The following is a 17,640-nucleotide window of genomic DNA, read 5'->3' on the forward strand; positions in this document are numbered from 1 at the left end:
GAGAAGGATCGGTGTTAGCTCTTCTCTAAATGTTTGATAGAATTCGCTTGTGAAGCCATCTGGTCCTGGACTTTTGTTTGTTGCAAGATTTTTAATTACGGTTTCAATTTCATTACTTGTGATAGGTCTGTTTATATTTTCTAATTCTTCCTGGTTCAGTCTTGGAAAATTGTACCTTTCCAAGAATTTGTCCATTTCTTCGTGGTTGTCCATTTTACTGGCATATAAGTGTTTGTAGTAGTCTCTTATAATCCTCTGTATTTCTGTGGTGTCAGTTGTGATTTCTCGTTTTTCATTTCTAAGTTTATTGATTTGTGTTCTCTCCCTTTTTATTCTTGATGAGTCTGGCTAAGTGTTTATCAATTTTGTTTATCTTCTCAGAGAACCAGCTTTTAGTTTTATTGATCTTTGCTATTGTTTTCTTTGTTTCTATTTCATTTATTTCTGCTTTGATCTTTATGATTTCTTCCCTTTTACTGACTTTGGGTTTTCTTTGTTCTTCTTTCTCTCGTTGATCTTGGTGTAGGGTTAGATTGTTTATTTGAGATTTTTCTTGACCTAAATAGACATTTCTCTGAGTAATGTAAATTTTTGTGGGCTGGCCTGGAACAGAAGCCTTTTCCTCTTGCCTCAAAGTACAAACGTGTGGTATTATTTCCATGGTAAATGTATTCTGAATTTCCAAAAGAAAATCTTACCAACAACTTTTAATGTACTGATACAAGCTATTTGTAAGCCAGCGTCTACCTACATACCCAAACTTTTATCCATTACTTATTAAATACATAGAGTGACGTGTTGTGTACCTGGCCTCATGCTAGGGGCTGAGGATGACTTCAAGAAGCTCACGGTTCTCAGGGGAAGACAGAGTGTAGCCGAAGCTCCTAAATGGGGGATGACATGATGCTCGGCACTTTTACCTTGGCCCCTTCCTCCATAAAAAATACCAAAATTATATTCTACTGCTGTGTCGGTATAATGATAAATGTGATACAGGTTACATCATAGTTACATATACGTATATATTTTGATGATTTTAAAAGAAATTAAAACATTTTCATGGGCCCCTAAGAAGTAGTGCGGGTCCCAGACCTCGTGTCTGCTGTGCCCTGGAGACAGGACAAGAGGAGCATTTGCAGAAGCGATGCTGGAGGTGAGAGTCGAAGGATAAACAGGAGTTAACCAGAAAGGCCGTCACAGGAAGAGAGAACAGCATGGTCACAAACTTGGAAGTGCGAAGGGCAAGGTGAGGACCCCAAGAGGCACCCTAAATGGTAGAAAATGAAGTTGCGAAAGGTAGGCAGAGGCCAAAAATATAAAGATCTTATATGTTATTGTGAGAACAGTGAGGACGTAAGGGAGACAGCTGGGGACGTGGACATGGGACGCACCCAGATGAGCCTGTGGAAGGACTGCCCTGAGAGACTGCAGGGGGGTTGCCGCCACGTACGGGGTGACGTGGGACACGAGCACGGCCCTCATTGACCTGATACAATGGGAAGGAGACGATGAGGATTCCAAAGGACGCAGGCTGCTCAACTGGATGTGAGGAAAGAGGCAGGAATCCGGGTTCTTATTTATCCCCTTCTGAGCCCTTTCTTTAGTGCTTGACTCCCCGTCAAACATACACCAACTCAAGGCAAGCAACCAACCAGCTACGGGAACAGCCACCGTCGGAGGGATTTTTCCTGATCACTCTCCCATTCATCGGATTGGACTAATTCCTCCTGGGTTTTGACCGTCTCTCCAATCCCTCCCGTTCTGACACCTATTTAAACCCAGTTCTCCACCTCTGAGGCTTATCAGTGTATTGATCACAATTTTGTACTTGAACTTTGACTCTGCACTCACAGCCACGAGGCGGAGGTTCATTCTGACCCCTTGGAACCATCCTCAGCAAGCCAGTGCCACCTGACCTCCCCACAGGGGAAGGGGATCAGACGTTCCTGCCTTCATTGAACTGGTGAATGGCAGAGGCATTGAGCTCAGAAAAAGAAAGTGAGTAACACTCTGGGTGAAGATTATTTCAGTTCTGAATATACTGACCCTCAGGTTCCAAAGGGCCAGCCTAGCAGACGTTAACCAAGGCTGTCAAAATGTGGTCCTGAAGTACAGGAGAATGTTCTGAGCTAGAGATGGAGATGTGATGCAGGAGTGTGCAGAGAAGAATTCAGGTAGAAGCCTCAGACGTCCTCGGAAAGCCCTGTGTGCAAGGTTGGCCCTTGGCTAGCATCCAGGAACTTGACTTGGGGGTGTCCCCACTGTTCCCTGACAGGCGTGTCTCGATGGGCCTGAACTATCTGTGCAAATCATCTGGTTTATGCTGAACACCTGCTTCCCTTCCAGGAGCTTGGAATTTTAGTACGTGCCAGGCAGAGGATGCCTACACGCCCAGCCCTCAATAAATCTCGGCCACTGAGTCAGTGATGAGCTTCCGTGGGAGACAACATTTCTCCCACATTGTCACATTCGATGCTGGAGGAACTAAGTACGTCTGTGTGACTCCACGGGGACAGGAGTCTTGGAAGCTGGCCTGGCTTCCTCCAGACTTTGTCCCATGTGCCTTTTCCCTTTGCTGACTGTGCTTTGCCTTCTTCCCCTGTAATATATCTGAGCTGTAAGCACGACCGTATGCTGAGTCCTGAGTCCTAGCCAACCACTAACCTGGAAGTGGTCTCAGGAAACTCCAACACAGGGAGTTGTCAGGAACACCAGGTAATTCAGTGCTGGGAATTAGAATGGAATTGATCCCCTCGCAGTCTACATGGTTGCAGTGGACCGGCCACCTGACCTGACCCCAGCTGGTCAGAGTGCAACGGTCCCTTTGCCTCATCCTGCAGACAAAAATGAAGAGGGTGCCCTCCGATTGCAAAGCACACTGGTCTGAAATGCAGCAAAGGGTCAAGGGAAGATTAACGAAAGGCTCCCGGCTATGCCAGAAGCAATACCTTATTTAACTAAGATTTAGGGCCATAGAAGGATACTCCTAACAAAATTCGAAAAACAAACAAACAAAAACCTAAGGTGTTACGGCCATGGCTATTCCCCCAAGCAAATCAAGGATAAGACAAGATTTCTGGCATTGGATGCAAGACCCCAAATGAAGTTGTTAAGGACCTAATTAAAGTTTTAAGGAAGCTGTGCTGTCACAAAAGCCTCAGCCCGTTCCACAGAGTTATGACTGTTCAATATTGCAGCAGTTCCCGAACCAAGCATATCAAACGTGCTCACCAGCACCCCTCAAACCCTCCCGCCCCTGCCTTCACTGGTGCCGCCACCAGCGCCAACAGGGAACTCCTCCCTCGGGGCCTCTCTGAAGGGGCCCCGACTCAGGACCTGAACCAGCCGTATTGGCTGACCAAACACGTCCAGCTAAGTGAGGCAGCAAAGAGATGCCATGAGACCGTTTCTGTCATTCATCCTACTAAGCTTGCTCAGCAGGGCCTGGTGTATATTCCGCACCAGTAATCGACGTGCTCAGGGACACGTCCTTCCCCCTTTCTAGTTTGATCTTGATTCCACTTTACTCTAGCAGGTAGATACAAGCTACATTGATCATTTATCCCATAAGCTGGATGGTGAGGAGTTGAAATTAAACCTGATCAAATCCAAGCTAATGAACTAGAGAAAGCCCGTGCGCAGCAACAAGACCCAACGCAGCCAACAATAAATAAATAAAGTTTAAAAAAGCGCTTATTATCAGATCCAAGCTAACGGAAGAACGGACACCATCCAGAGAACCTGAACTCAAAATTGTGTCACTTCACACTACAGAAGCTACACGTGACCTTGGACCGTCTCCCGCCGGGAAGAATGTGAACATGTCTGAAGCTGCACAGAAGACAGTTGGATTATAGTCAAGTAGGAACATTTTGTGATTAAATATGTAATTGTCTTCAAATGAGACATTAATAGAGGAAAAATACGTCTGAAAGTGTTGAGTTTCCAGAAGTGTGACTGTTGTTTTTTTAAAAATGAAAAAAGAGAAAGAAAACTATAGAGGCCAACTCAAGAGTCTTCAGAGATGTAATGCTCAAAATAAAACAACAAACATACTTGCTGTAAGTATTGATGGATCCCCAGTTATCACAAGCGCAGATACATCAGGGCCTAATACGCTCAGTCACTGAAAAGCACCCCCAACCTGTCTGACGACATCAAGGAAACGAGCACCACTGCCACTCAGTCATGTCCTTTGGGACATGGAACATTTGGCCCTCTCGATGAGAGATGGCTCTGGCTTCCTGGGAAATCTGTGCATCTGTGTTGAGAGATATCCCAGGTCTCTGATTGCCAGAGTCATACAAGGTTGAGGGAGAGACCCTACAGGAGTCTGCTGCCACTACAAAGGTAACAACCACCCACTTCACATGGGCTCCTATTTCTACACCATTTCTTCCTCCTCTGGCCAGAGGTTATTCAAATGGAGACATGTAGGAAGATGAGAAGTTCACTGTAAGTTCTTGTCTGGGAGAAATATTCACGGAAAGGCCTCAGACAGCTTATTAACTCTGACCTTAACACAGCATCTTCAGATGCCTCATTCATCTCTTTGCTGGATTCATCCTCATAGTACAGATTCTGTTTGATATCTTTCAGGAGTGGTCCTTCTCTTTTCATTCTCGGGAAAGAAAAGGTGTATTTGCACATGGAAACAAACACATGATATAACAAAGTTACAAAATTAGACAAGTATCTTTGGGAAGGAGTTAGGCTGAAAACTTCCCAAAGCATTTCAGCTTCTCCAGGATGCAGGGTAGTGGAAAGAGCACAGGCTTTGGAGGCAAATGGTCCTGTGACTGACTCTCTTAACTCTGCCTCCTACCATGTTAAGTGGCAATAATATTTCAAGGAGAGCATGGGAGATTTAAACTAGGAATTCATGTTAAAGACTGAGAGAAACACAACCTAAGAGTGAAAGATAATCAAGTCGTAACAATGCTAGTCGAAATTATAAAACTCTGAGATACAAGAAAAAGAGGGTAAAAGGATGTAATACGTAGGAAGGCAGCTAGGAAGCTGACAGTTCAGAAACAGAAGTTCACAAGACAGCCACACTATATAGAACAAGCTCTAAGGACATGTCATGGAAAAGAGTCAAATGAAGAATTTTTTTTTATAAATATATTTTTGGCTGCGTTGGGTCTCCGTTACTGCACGCGGGCTTTCTCTAGCTGTGGAGAGCAGGGGCTACTCTTCGTTGCTGTGCGTGGGCTTCTCATTGCAGTGGCTTCTCTTGCTGCAGAGCACGGGCTCTAGGCGTGTGGGCTTCAGTACTTGTGGCACATGGGCTCAGTGGTTGTGGCTCACGGGCTCTAGAGCGCAGGCTCAGTAGTTGTGGCGCACAGGCTCAGTTGCTCCGTGGCATGTGGGATCTTCCCGGACCAGGGCTCTGCAATGGCAGGCAGATTCTTAACCACTGTGCCACCAGGGAAGCCCCCAAATGAAGAATTTAAATGATTTGTTCCTTTCTTTATTGGAAGCACAAAGGGGACAATCCTTGCTGAGTAGATGCTATAAATAGACAATAAACCTTTGTGTTTGTCATCAGCCTTGTTTACTGGGAGATGAATGAAAATATTAAAGAAAACACTTCTTTGTTCCCAACTAGGGTACCATCTACCAAATTCATTAGGCTTTCCTGCTGCTTTCAGGGACGTTTCCATACAGTGCACAATCCAATTCTATTTCCAGTGCCTACGCGGGAATCCCTTCACGTGCTGGTCCTCCCATGTCTTGCAAACGACTGAGGATCAACACGCTTTTTTCTCTCCTTTATCCTTACTTTGTTCATTTCCCCTTTTGTTTTCCTCTTGATTTTCCAAACTGCTCAAACCAGGGGAGGCAGAACTTCCTGAGGAAGGTTCCATATGAGCAGTAACTGCTGGATTTAGTCTCTTGTCATACTGGGGACAAATGGTGCCACGAAAGTGAGTGTGATAGATACATGAATACGGCTCCATTTCAGGTCAATGTCTACACTGGCCGAGCTTGTAACTTGTCCGCCCTCCTCCACTCAGAGATTCTCCACCTGTGAACACATGACTCTCCCACCTCCTCACAGTGAACTAGAAACCAAATAATGTCTTTTTTTTCCAACATTTTTATGCCCTTTTCTTTCTTTCCAGTTTCACTTCCATCAACCTAGGTTAGATAATAACTGATGATGATGATAACTGATAGTAAAAATTGATCATATTTCCTTATTGGTTTCTTGCTTCCCACCTCTCTCCACTCCACCGCGTTCTGCACACTGCACCGTACCGATCTTCCTGAAACATGAAAAGTGATCTTACCCTTCGCCAGTACGATTTATCAAGAGCCATCTAGACTCTGTAAAGCAAAAATCCCGTAAGTCTGGTATCTAAAGCCTTCAAATCAAACTCCCCAGTCCTATGTCCCATATGTGACCTACAGAAACCGTTTACTCCAAAGTCACCACCTTTACTAAAACCTCTCACTCCACGGGCTAAATGCACCCCCTAACAAGTCCTGTGCATGCATCTTACTGAACGAACTACATATAATCACTAATTGGAAACAAAAACTAAATCTTGAGATATACCTAAATTTCACAGAATCGGCCTTGAGGTATTTGTTCTTGTGATTTTGTCCAAGTGGTATCACCATAGCAAACTATGTCATTTATTCATAAACAAACATCAAAGTCAGAACAATACCTCATTGTATTGCTCGATTTCCAATTTTCTAAGAGCAAATATGTCTTTCCCATGAAGACAGGGACTTTGTCCTCTACTGAATCCTCTACACCAGTAACACTGCAGGGCATCGAGTTAGTGCGAAATAACTACTTCTTTCAGTGAATAAACCACGGTGGACCAATAGAGAAGAACAGTTGACACATTTTAATATTTATTGGTAGAAACAGATCTTCAATGCATACTTTGTGTTTTAAAGTCTACATTCTCTTAACTTTTTTTGCTGTTGTTGTTATTGTTTCATTTGGAGTTTTTTGGTCTCCAATTGAACTTAACATATTATCTATGCATTTGATTCTTTATAGACCCTTGTTTTTAGATTTTAAACTAAATTTGAAAACCATGCATATTGTATATCTTACTTAATGTAATCCAAAAAATTGTTTGCACTTTCAAAAAGGTCACAAAAAGGTAGAATTCAAGTTAAATAACCTCTATGTTCTAAAATGTCCACGTTCCATTTCTGAAAAAAGAAATACTTGTTCAGTGTTATATATTGCTTGCTGTCTAATAAGTCAGATTGTCAGAGACGCTTCATAAATTATGTCTATTTTTAAATATCTTAATCTACTTCCTCCCAGAGATGATCCTGTAAGTATTAAACATTGTGCCATATGCAGTAATAGCCCAACAGTTTAAAATAAGAACCAAACTGGTAGTTTTTAGACTGAATACTTTAACCTTAAAATTATATACCTATATATACACGTGATATGCTGCATATTAAATTTAATATTTCAAGTAACTTTAATGCATTTAGCAAACATTCAGCCAAATATTCTTTCATGAAAAGATACTGTCCTTAGAATAAAAAGTTAAAGAAAGGCTTATTTAGACACCAATGTCTGGACATGGTACGAAGCCTGAAAGTCCAAGCAAAATCTGCTGGACTTCTCAGAAAAAGAATATTGATTTGTAACCTGCTGAGTTGTGCAGATACAAAAGTGCTTAGCATGACAAAATTACCAAAATAAAAACATTTTAGAAGTTATTTGGTTCTAGCAATATTAACTATTCTGTACTTTAGGATAATTTAACATTTGCATTTTAAATTTTCTATAAATTTTCTCTTTTTAACAAGTTAAAAAAGCACACAAAAAAATAGTTCAAACTATAATCATCTGTTATTTTTCATCCTGGTTAGCTCATCACAAATAATTCAACAAAAGAATGCCTGAATACTCAGCTCTACTAAGATGCAACACTTGACTGGATCCAGCATGTCACCCGTTGTTTGCTGTACTGGACCCTAAGACAGGCTGCCGACAGATAGGACACGTGCAATTCTCTGAGAGCCACCGGTCGATACAGTGGATGTGAAATTCATGCATGCAAGGTAACTGCCTGAGCTTGTTTCCAGTTACGTAGTCACTGATGCAAACGCTACAGATTTTCCCTCGTTCGCTATCGATACTGCTGTGCCCATAGCTCCGGGTGGAAAGATTGTCAATCTGCTCTTTGGTTAAACCACGCATGCGGTCATCATCCTCCCCTTCATTAAGTAAGAAGTGAGCGAGGCGAAGGATAGGTAGGGTGCCAGTTTCGACCAAGTTACTTGAATTTTGCGACTGCCTGCCACCTCTGTTTGGGGCACGAGGCGGGGTGTCAGGGCTGTCTTCTCGGGTCCACCTGCCTTGGGGGGACCCTCCCCTGTGCTGGCTGACGGCCTCACCGAGGAGACTCACTTCTGAGTGTGTCTCTGGCCGACGCTGACCACTTCTCTGGGCCTCTGACTCCGATTCGGCCTCCATGAGAGAACCCAGTTCTCCAAATCCAGTCATGATCTGCCTTAAAACTGATCGAAGAGCCACTGATGATGGTTCAGCGAGCTCATTCTCAGAAATCCTACGAAGAGGAACAGTTATGGTACTAATGTAGGTTCGCATACCTGAGCGCTCTAAACGAGAGATGGTGCGCCGAAAGCCCCCACTACTGCTTTCGATAGTGACTGTGTTTGCTGCCAGCCCCACCCTGGATCGAGTTCTATTTGCAATACTGTCCCAGTCTCTGCTTTCTCCAGGACGAACCCTTCTCACTTGAAGGTCCAGTGTGATGGTTGGGTGTCGTCGTGCAGCAGTGGAGGACCTGCTGGACTCTTCTTCTTCTACTGTGATTCTTGACACAAGTCTTGAGTTAGAGAATGGAGTATATGCGGTACCTCTGCCTTCTCGGCCTTGCTCTAGAAAGACACGAGTTATACCTCTCCTCCTAACAGACCGCCTGCTAGTTTGCTGAAAAGGCCTACTTTCCCTTTGTGAACTGTGATAAACAGTGCCACTTTGCCTCTGAATTGGTGACCGGCTTCGGCTATTGAAAGTAGACCGTAATCTTATTGGCTCTAATCTTTGGTTTGTGTTCCTCACTGTGACATTAGTTCTAGCCCCATTTTCCCAAACATGGGCTGCTCCAAATCGCTGCCTCTCCCTTTGCCTGAGTTCACTACCACCTGATGGATTAGCGCGTGCAGCACCAGTTCTAGGGGTGCCAACTGCCCCCCCAATTCCATTTCTTAATCTTCCCAATGCTGACAAAGATCCTTCTACTGAACTCCGCCCCCTCGATCCAAGCCTAGTTCTCGGAACGTTGGCACTACTACCACTGAGAGCCCCTGCGGCTTGGCTCCTGGTTCGCCTGGCCACAGGGCTACTTGATCTCTGTGGCCCATCTGCGGTGTGATCTTGGCTAACATCTGAAAGTGGAACGCCCACATAATCTTCGCCATCCATTTCAAATCCTCTATTCTCATGATTTATGTGGATTTCCAGACAAAATTGGAACTCTCCACTGTGTGGGTTTGCTCGACTCACAGCTCTCCAAGTCTGGTTCCCATTCTGTCCACTTCGAGTTGCGTTTCCCGTGCGACGAAAGGTGTTGAGCCATTCCAGCAGAGACTCTTCATTTGAACTTTCTCGAGGGACCCCTGAGTCTGGAAAGCAAACCAAATCAACTTAACATCAACTCCTAAAATCTATCTTTAGATCTTTATTGAAAGCTTGTAAGATAAACTACGTCTTTATTAAATTAAAAATATAATTAAGAACATCTGTGCATTTTAATGAATGAAAAACGGCCAAAAAGCTGAACTTTCTAAAAGAAAGGTGTATACTATAAGCATACTATAATACACACTGTATCAAAATTATAAAATTTTAAATACTATTTGTGCAAAGGTGTGAAGAAATCCTCACTCTTGCTTTCTATGTGCCTGTTATTGGCAAAATATTAAGGCAAATGAAAAATATATCCAGTATCAAAACTGTACATTTAAATTGCTTTATTGGGACTTCCCTGGTGGCACAGTGGATAAGACTCCACGCTCCCAACGCAGGGGGCCTGGGTTTCATCCCTGGTCAGGGAACTAGATCCCACATGCATGCTGCAACTAAGAGTTCGCATGCCACAACTATGGAGCCCACCTGCCACAACTAAGACCCGCTGCAACTAAATAAAAATTTTAAAAATTGCTTTATTCATATGGTAGTATCAATAAAATACAGTGGCAAAACTTATGTATAATTTATCTTGAATTTTTAGAATTCTTTGGTAAAGGTAACTCAATATTTTTTGCAATTAGGTATTTTGGCAACCTTAAGAATTTTATCCTATTTCTCAGAAACTGCCCAAAATGTATAAGTCAAGAAATATGGCTTCATGAGTAAAATGTTAGAACCACATCATATCTTCATGTGAGGATAGGAGACTTCAGGCATGTTACTTAAGTTCTCTGGCTAAATCCTTATCTGTAAACTTGATAATAATAGTACAGATGTCAAAGGATTATCATGAGGATAAAATAAGACACTGTATATAAAATGATTAGTATAATATCTGGCACATAGGAAGCACTCAATAAATGTTAGCCATTATATATAATACAATAAAATACATTTTCTGCTCATTTAGAACATGAGCTGCATGAAGACAATGAGTTTTGCCTTATTTTACTCACTGTTAAATCCCCAACCTCTACAACAGTATTTGGGACAAATCAGACTCTCAATTAATACTGTTGAATGAATCGATTTAGAAATAAATGTGCCCTGGGACTTCCCTGGTGGCGCACTGGTTAAGAATTCACCTGCTAATGCAGGGGACACGGCTTTGATCCCTGGTCCAGGAAGATCCCACATGCCGCGGAGCAGTTAAGCCTGTGCACCACAACTACTGAGCCTGCGCTCTAGAGCCCGCGAGCCACAACTACTGAGCCCATGTGCCACAACTACTGAAGCCCGTGCGCCTGGAGCCCGTGCTCCGCAACAAGAGAAGCCACCGCAATGAGAAGCCTGTGCACCACAACGAAGAGCAGCCTCCGCTCACTGCAACCAGAGAAAGCCCACACACAGCAACAAAGACCCAACGCAGCCAAAAATAAAATAAAATTTAAAATATATACACATTTAAAGAAAGAAAGAAAGAAAGAAATGTGCCCCTAATAAACTTCTTTGGGTATGATAGTGCTACTGTGGGAAGCTTTAAGTTTTCCATTTTAACCAGTGGATTATATAAAGTACAAAATTCAGTGAAAAGCATTCTAACGCACATTAACTACACAGACTTTACCAAGTTCGCTCTTCTCAAAAACAGTTGTTAAATGAGTCTGCTTTGATTTTATTTCATTACTGCAATCTCTCATAAAAAACTTTTTTAAATATTAAAGTTAAACCTGTTAATCAGCTGCTGGCATCACTAAAAACAGCAACCGCAGCCACATTCTAAAGGTATAAGCTACTGCACACGTGACGAGTACATTCTCCATCAAAACATATTCAAAGGACCAGCATTACCAGCTATACCAATAGTACAATTTGCATATCTAAACACAAAGAAGAAAAGGGGTTAACATCCACTTTCCATTTTAATTTGCAAAAAGATATAAGTAAAGGGCAGGTAAACATGAAGTCATTCCAGATGCCACTTCTTTCTTTAATTACTAGAATATAGTGATGGCAGTGTGTGAAAGAGGTCACTCATGTCTCACAAAATCCGTCACCCCATTCTTCCACTGGAAATGCACTGCAGTGTCCTGTGAACAACCTGGCACCTGGGTGTGGCCACGGGACTAAGTTCTCATCAATGGAACGGGAGTAGAAGTGAGAGAGCTCATTTCCGGGCAGGGGCCTGGGCCTTCTCCTGGAACCTGGAACTGCCAGCTGGAACCTAGAAGTGGCTGTGACTTAGCTTGATCATGCAAACCATACCTGGAGCAGCAGTCAGTGCCCAGTGAACCTTTCTGCAACAGTGGAGATGTTCTGTACCTGTGCCGTCCAGTACAGAAGCCACTAGCCACAGGGGACTACTAAACACTTGAATGTGGCTAATGTGCCTGAGGAACTGAATTTTCAATCTTATTAAATTTAACTAGGCCCATGTGGCCGGTAGCTACCGCACTGGACAGCACAGTTGTAGAAGCACTGTGCTGGCTGCGTGGGTCCCAGAAGGCTTTATGGATTGACGTGTGTCTGCCCTGGACTGAGCACAAAACGGAAGTAAACTTCCATCTCATCAGCCGATGCATTTGGGGTGTTTAATAGTCTTCACCCTAACCAATACCATGATCCTGATGTAATATGTGAAACCACTACTAACGAACACCTCTGGAGAAGGAAGTAGAACTGGTAAGAGGGACGTTAAAGTTGGCTTTACTTTTAACTCTATACACTTCTGTTTAGTTTGAATTTTGTTTTTTTACAAGTGATTTGTTTTTTTTTTCTTTGTTTTGTTTTTTTGCGGTCCACGGGCCTCTCACCGCTGTGGCCTCTCCCGTTGTGGAGCACAGGCTCCGGACACGCAGGCTCAGCGGCCATGGATCACGGGCCCAGCTGCTCCGCGGCATGTGGGATCTTCCCGGACCGGGGCACAAACCCATGTCCCCTGCATCGGCAGACGGACTCCAAACCACTGCGCCACAAGGGAAGCCCCGATTTGTTTTTTTATAAGAATTTCTTATATTATGACTTAGTGTCTGTTCAGTAAAATGACACAACACAAAACCAATAAAACAAAGCAACAAAAATAGGTTTTCCTGACTCAGTCTTTCTGTATTGTTCTGTATAAATTTTTAGAAGCTAAGTTTAGTTATATTACTTAAAAAAAACAGTAGTGTGTAAAGTCTAAGATTAAAAAGAACTCTGCTGGTAATTAATTGTATACTATTTCATACACATGAGCTCCCTGAAGGCAATGGGTGTGTAAGACATCTTTATATGCAACCCCTGTCCTGTATTACCTAACTATACTGCTCAGCATATAAAATGTAAATACTACCTGAATGATTATCACATTTAGTCTGGAAAACACTAAAAACAAACATTGTACAAGGTCCTGTAAGTTCATTTCTGCAATTACTCCAATCAAACCTGTTCCTTATGGAAAGGAGTCTACAATACCTCTGGTGTTTGTCCCATTTCTCAAGTCAGGCTGAGATGCTAGCTGTTCCTTGACTCCATCTAAACGTTGTTGTAATTCTTCTGATGTTATTTCTCCTAAAACAATGGAAAAGTGCCCACTAAAATTAAAATCTTTAAATTACTAAGTTTTATGAACACTCATGAAGGGTAAGACTAATCTTTAGCAATCTGTAGAAGACATTCTATTGTTTTCATGTTCTATAAATTGAAGGCAACAAAAAACGTTTAATTCATGCAAATACACATCATTTTCGTTGTTTCATTTATTAATGTTTTATTTAAATTAAAATAAGATTTAATTTGAATCATTAATGAAGTGCTCCTAGTTGATATACTTAGGAACCTATAAGCTATAATTCTGTGGATTTTCGTCAGAGTTAAAAAGAAATTAAGAAGGGAGTACTTCTAGAGAAAATTTCAGATCTTTATTTACTTGAATTCTACCTAGTTCATTATATGGGTAATGAATGCCCTTCATTATATGTGTATACAGAATGCAAATATGCAACACACAAATATATATGAGCATACAGTTTCAATTAGTTCATCTGTGAAATTAATTTGTAAAAAATTAATGGAGCACATTGAACTTTTTGGGAGTCATTAATTCAGCTAAATAAATAAATGATAAGACCTCAAATGAGTTAGAATTAGGTTTTAAATGAATAATATTTTATTTGTACAAATATTACTTAAGAGACATAGGACTACATAAATATCTGACACTATCATGTACGTTAACCTGTTGGTTTGACACTTGTGTAACAGTGCTATATGTTCAATATTCTTACCTACTTATAAAATACAGAAGTAAGCCAGTGATTTTCTATGTTGTTATGTTACAATGCTCTTAAGGTCACAAAAACAGTACACTATATTTTGAGAGAGGGAAGATGGGGTAAAAACCCCTCCTTATTTTGAAACTTCTAATAATGCTGAAAAAGGTATTTCCTCTTTTACCCATCTCTTACCAGGGGTGCCTAAAAGATTATGGTCTCTCATTAGCCGGTAATCTTCGTCATTGAGATCATTAATAAACTGATAATAGGCTTCTTCTCTGTGGAGACGCTCTTGTTGCCACCTTCTCTCGTTTTCATGATGATTCTGGTCTTGAGATGAGGTTTCTTCACCACCACCATCTGGTCTAGATCTAGACCAATTCATGCTGAGATTCCTGGCTTTCTGTTCCAACGGTATATACACAATTCAAGGTATTAGCCGTGGACTACACATGGCTTCATATTTTAACTTCGTTTTTTCATTTTCGTTTTAAAATTCTGTCCGCTACTCAAATACTTCATATGCCAAATCTTGCAGTGAAGAACTTAACATATAAAATGAATAACAGCTCCTAGGTGATAGAACACAATTGGACCTACTTCTTCGCCTGAAGACATCCTCTAAGTCAGATTGGATTTGGTTTCACCACACATTTCTCATAGCTGAAAATCAGCGTGATTATCTCATTTTCTACGTCTTTGACTCTCCTGTTGGCCCCAAAGCCCTCACTGATGTTCCAAATATCTGGGTATTTCACATTACCGTACAAATTCTAAGCTTGCATTATGCACGTTCTTTACTTCATAAGCAAAGGACTATTGGGTATCAAGAGGGTATCATTTACATTTATTTCCAGTAAGGGTATTCTTCCCCCAAAAAGTTCATAAATGTAGTATTACCCCCCCTGCACTTTGTTGAGGTAAAAATAACTTAGCTGAACAGACCTGGAGTTGATTTCTCTTACAGCTAACAGGAAACAACACTCTGTGCACAGCTCTGGGGATTGCAAAAGCACGTAAGAGCTTTTGGGTTTCCCCACAGGAAACCTTGTTCCTAAGCCTGGAATGGTTAGTCCCGGAGGTCTCTGAGTGCCAGTGAAACTTCCTGACCTCGCTAGGCAAACGCTGCTTTTGGATTATACTGAAATGTCATTCCTGAGAAGTTTACTTTTAAACCATAAGGAAATCAAGGGAGGAAAGTAATTGTTTCATAAATATCTTAGAATTTCTTAAACACATCTATTTACTAAGTCGTTAAAGCTACAGTTCTCAACTGGGAATGCACATCGAACACCCTTGAGGAAATGTTTTAAACTACAGATGCCCAGAGCTCACCCCCAATCCTAGGTCAGAATTTTCCAGGGTAGGGCCCAGGTCTACCTTCGAGAGCTAATCTGGGTGTTCTGTGGCTGAAATAAACCATTCCTTGACAATTTCTGGTATGTCACTGAAGGGTATGTGTAATACAGCACATGACTTAATAAAGGCTGCAGGATCGAATGACTAGGTGACCAGGGAAGCAACTTCGGTAACTAGGACTCAGTGTTTAATAAGCAAACTACTTTAAAAACTGAGTGAAATTAGCCTACAAGTCTAAATTATTGTATGAGTTAGCAACTAACCACTCTCATGCACATTCTGACATTAAATGACAACTTCAAAGGATTTTTTCACAGTGATCCCTATGTCATTTTTTTAAGGAAAGATCTAGTAGCACTATCCAGTCACATGCAAATTAACATTATCAAAAACTACAGATTTCTTTCCATTTTCAGAATAATTAGGACTAGACCATCATTAGCAAAGAGCATATTCGGTAGGTACAGCAGTAATAAGCTTTTTGTATTAAACAGTTTAAATATCTGAAACCTATCATAGACTCAAGCTACTTTAATATTATTCAAAACTTTAAGAGCTTCTCCTTAAGTGGTAATTTTCTCGTGCAATTAACCACAATTAAATCCACGTGAATACCTTACTTGCCTTTCCACATACTTTTAATATATGCAATGGTATCCATCCTTCCACTGTTTGTGCTTTTTTTGACAGCTGCCCATCTGAAGCGATAAAAGAGAGTCGAATTATTCAATAAGTTGCCTCTTTGAAGGCTAGGAAAGGCTAGTCGTCTCCCAACTCTACCGTAAAGTTAAAGCAAAATCTCCAGTGGATTCTGTTAGAAACTCACCTAGAAAATGAGATCCCCAAACAATTAGGTCATGGAAATCTCCCGCACGGCCCGTTTGTGCCACAACAGAAACTAGGCCTTTCTTTCCTCCACCGTCACCCCTCTTGGGATGACAACTCCTCTCTCAAGGCCTTCCTTCCCACCCCGCTCCCACTCGGGGGTTGCCAGGCTTAGGGGCCTCCAGCTTACTTCTAAACCTTCACTCGCTCGCCACCCCTGCCCTCCGTCCCGATACTGGTTCTCTTCCTGGAAGTTGCGACAGAAGCTCGCGCCGGGGTAGGGCCCCCAGTACAATAAACAAACTGGACTCGTGCCCAAGCAACCTCTCCCCAACCGGTCCTGGAGTAACGCTTCCCTTAGCGACCTAGATTCCCACAAGGAAGCCAGTGACAGCGGGGCCTCGGAGCCAATCACCGGCCAGGGCAGGGCATCTAGACCGCAGGTAGCCAATCAGGAGAGGCGGGGCCCAGGGAGGGCCTGAGGTCCCCGCGTCTCCCGGAAGCCGCGGAGGGCCCGAAGCTTCCCCCGAGCTCACTACGCCGGGGACCTGGCCGTCTTCCCGCTACCTGGAGAGAAGCGTGCGGCCCCGGAGGCTGTGACCGGGCGGCGGGCGGAGCTCGCATCCGCGCCTCCGGAGGCCGCTGCGCCCTCTGCTCGTCTGCTGAAGAGAAGCCTGCTGCAGCGGGACGGTCCAGCCGGAGCGGAGGCTCTGGAGGAGGGACGGCAGGCCCCACCCGTCTCTCCCTACGGCCAGGCCGCCCCCTGCGCGACAGGAGACGCTCAGCCGCCGCCGGGCGCTAGCCTGTACGAGTGGAAACTGCGTCCGGCGGGAACCCGGATGCCGCGTGCCGCGTTCCGGGTTTCGGCGCTCGCGCCAGCGCTGATGTCACGTGGACGCCTCTCCAGCCGGAGTGCGGCGGCCCAAGGACGACTTGGGCTGGAGTGCAACCCAGCGGTCTGTTCTTGTCCCTTGACTGCCTGGGTACCACGTAGCTCACCACCCAGGCGCTTTCCCTTATTGCCAATCGGAAATTACAAACCCTAACCAATTCTCGAGTGCCTCTACTCGGGTTTCAGTGAAAAAAGTGAATTCCCGCTAGGAATGCACTTTGAACCCACAACCCCTCCCCACAGTCGTGTCTCTGGTTTTATTTCTGAGATGTGACGCTTACCAAACTCGCCTCACCACTAGTTACGCCCTTGACTGAGTCCCTGCCCAGCCTGGTATAGGCTCCCCGACTTCCCTACCCTCTAGAAGATTTAATCATTGCACCGTGCTCACCGTGCTGTGATTCTTCATTCGTTCGTTCGTTCATTCATTCATTCGTTCGTTCATTCATTCCTGCCTTAACTTTGGAGGAGCTAATCTATCCCGGCTCTCATGCTTAGCGCCTGGGTAACAAACTTTAGCATCCATGAGCTACCAGTGTAGTAGGGATAGAAGGGACAAGATTTTTTTAAAAATCGGCATATTGTTATAGATACGAAAATGGGAATATATAAACGATACAGTCTTCAAGGCCCTTCACGATATCTCTGCTGTATACCAC

At 43.1% G+C, this 17,640-nt stretch overlaps 1 protein-coding gene across 6 annotated transcripts; it reads right to left on the minus strand.

The window, feature by feature from the left end:
* Nucleotides 1-6,856: 6,856 nt before the first annotated feature.
* RNF6 (ring finger protein 6) lies at nucleotides 6,857-16,819 on the minus strand. 6 transcript variants are annotated; one of them, XM_082859461.1, is made up of 6 exons: nucleotides 16,657-16,702; nucleotides 15,901-15,962; nucleotides 14,098-14,308; nucleotides 13,106-13,201; nucleotides 9,527-9,645; nucleotides 8,706-8,898 (listed from the first exon to the last, which is right to left on the minus strand). In XM_082859461.1, the coding sequence occupies exons 3-6, from the start codon at nucleotides 14,288-14,290 to the stop codon at nucleotides 8,824-8,826; spliced, it is 483 nt and encodes a 160-aa protein (XP_082715587.1). In that variant the 5' UTR covers nucleotides 14,291-14,308; nucleotides 15,901-15,962; nucleotides 16,657-16,702; the 3' UTR covers nucleotides 8,706-8,823. The 6 variants fall into 6 exon arrangements, with proteins under 6 accessions (XP_082715586.1, XP_082715585.1, XP_082715582.1 ...); XM_082859460.1 differs by having other exon boundaries at nucleotides 6,857-9,645; nucleotides 15,889-15,962; nucleotides 16,657-16,819; XM_082859459.1 differs by having other exon boundaries at nucleotides 6,857-9,645; nucleotides 13,106-13,198.
* Between the last annotated feature and the right edge of the window lie 821 nt (nucleotides 16,820-17,640).

This window comes from Leucopleurus acutus (genome assembly GCF_964270905.1).
Source record: "Leucopleurus acutus genome assembly, chromosome: 18".
NCBI classification, from domain to species: Eukaryota; Metazoa; Chordata; class Mammalia; order Artiodactyla; family Delphinidae; genus Leucopleurus; species Leucopleurus acutus.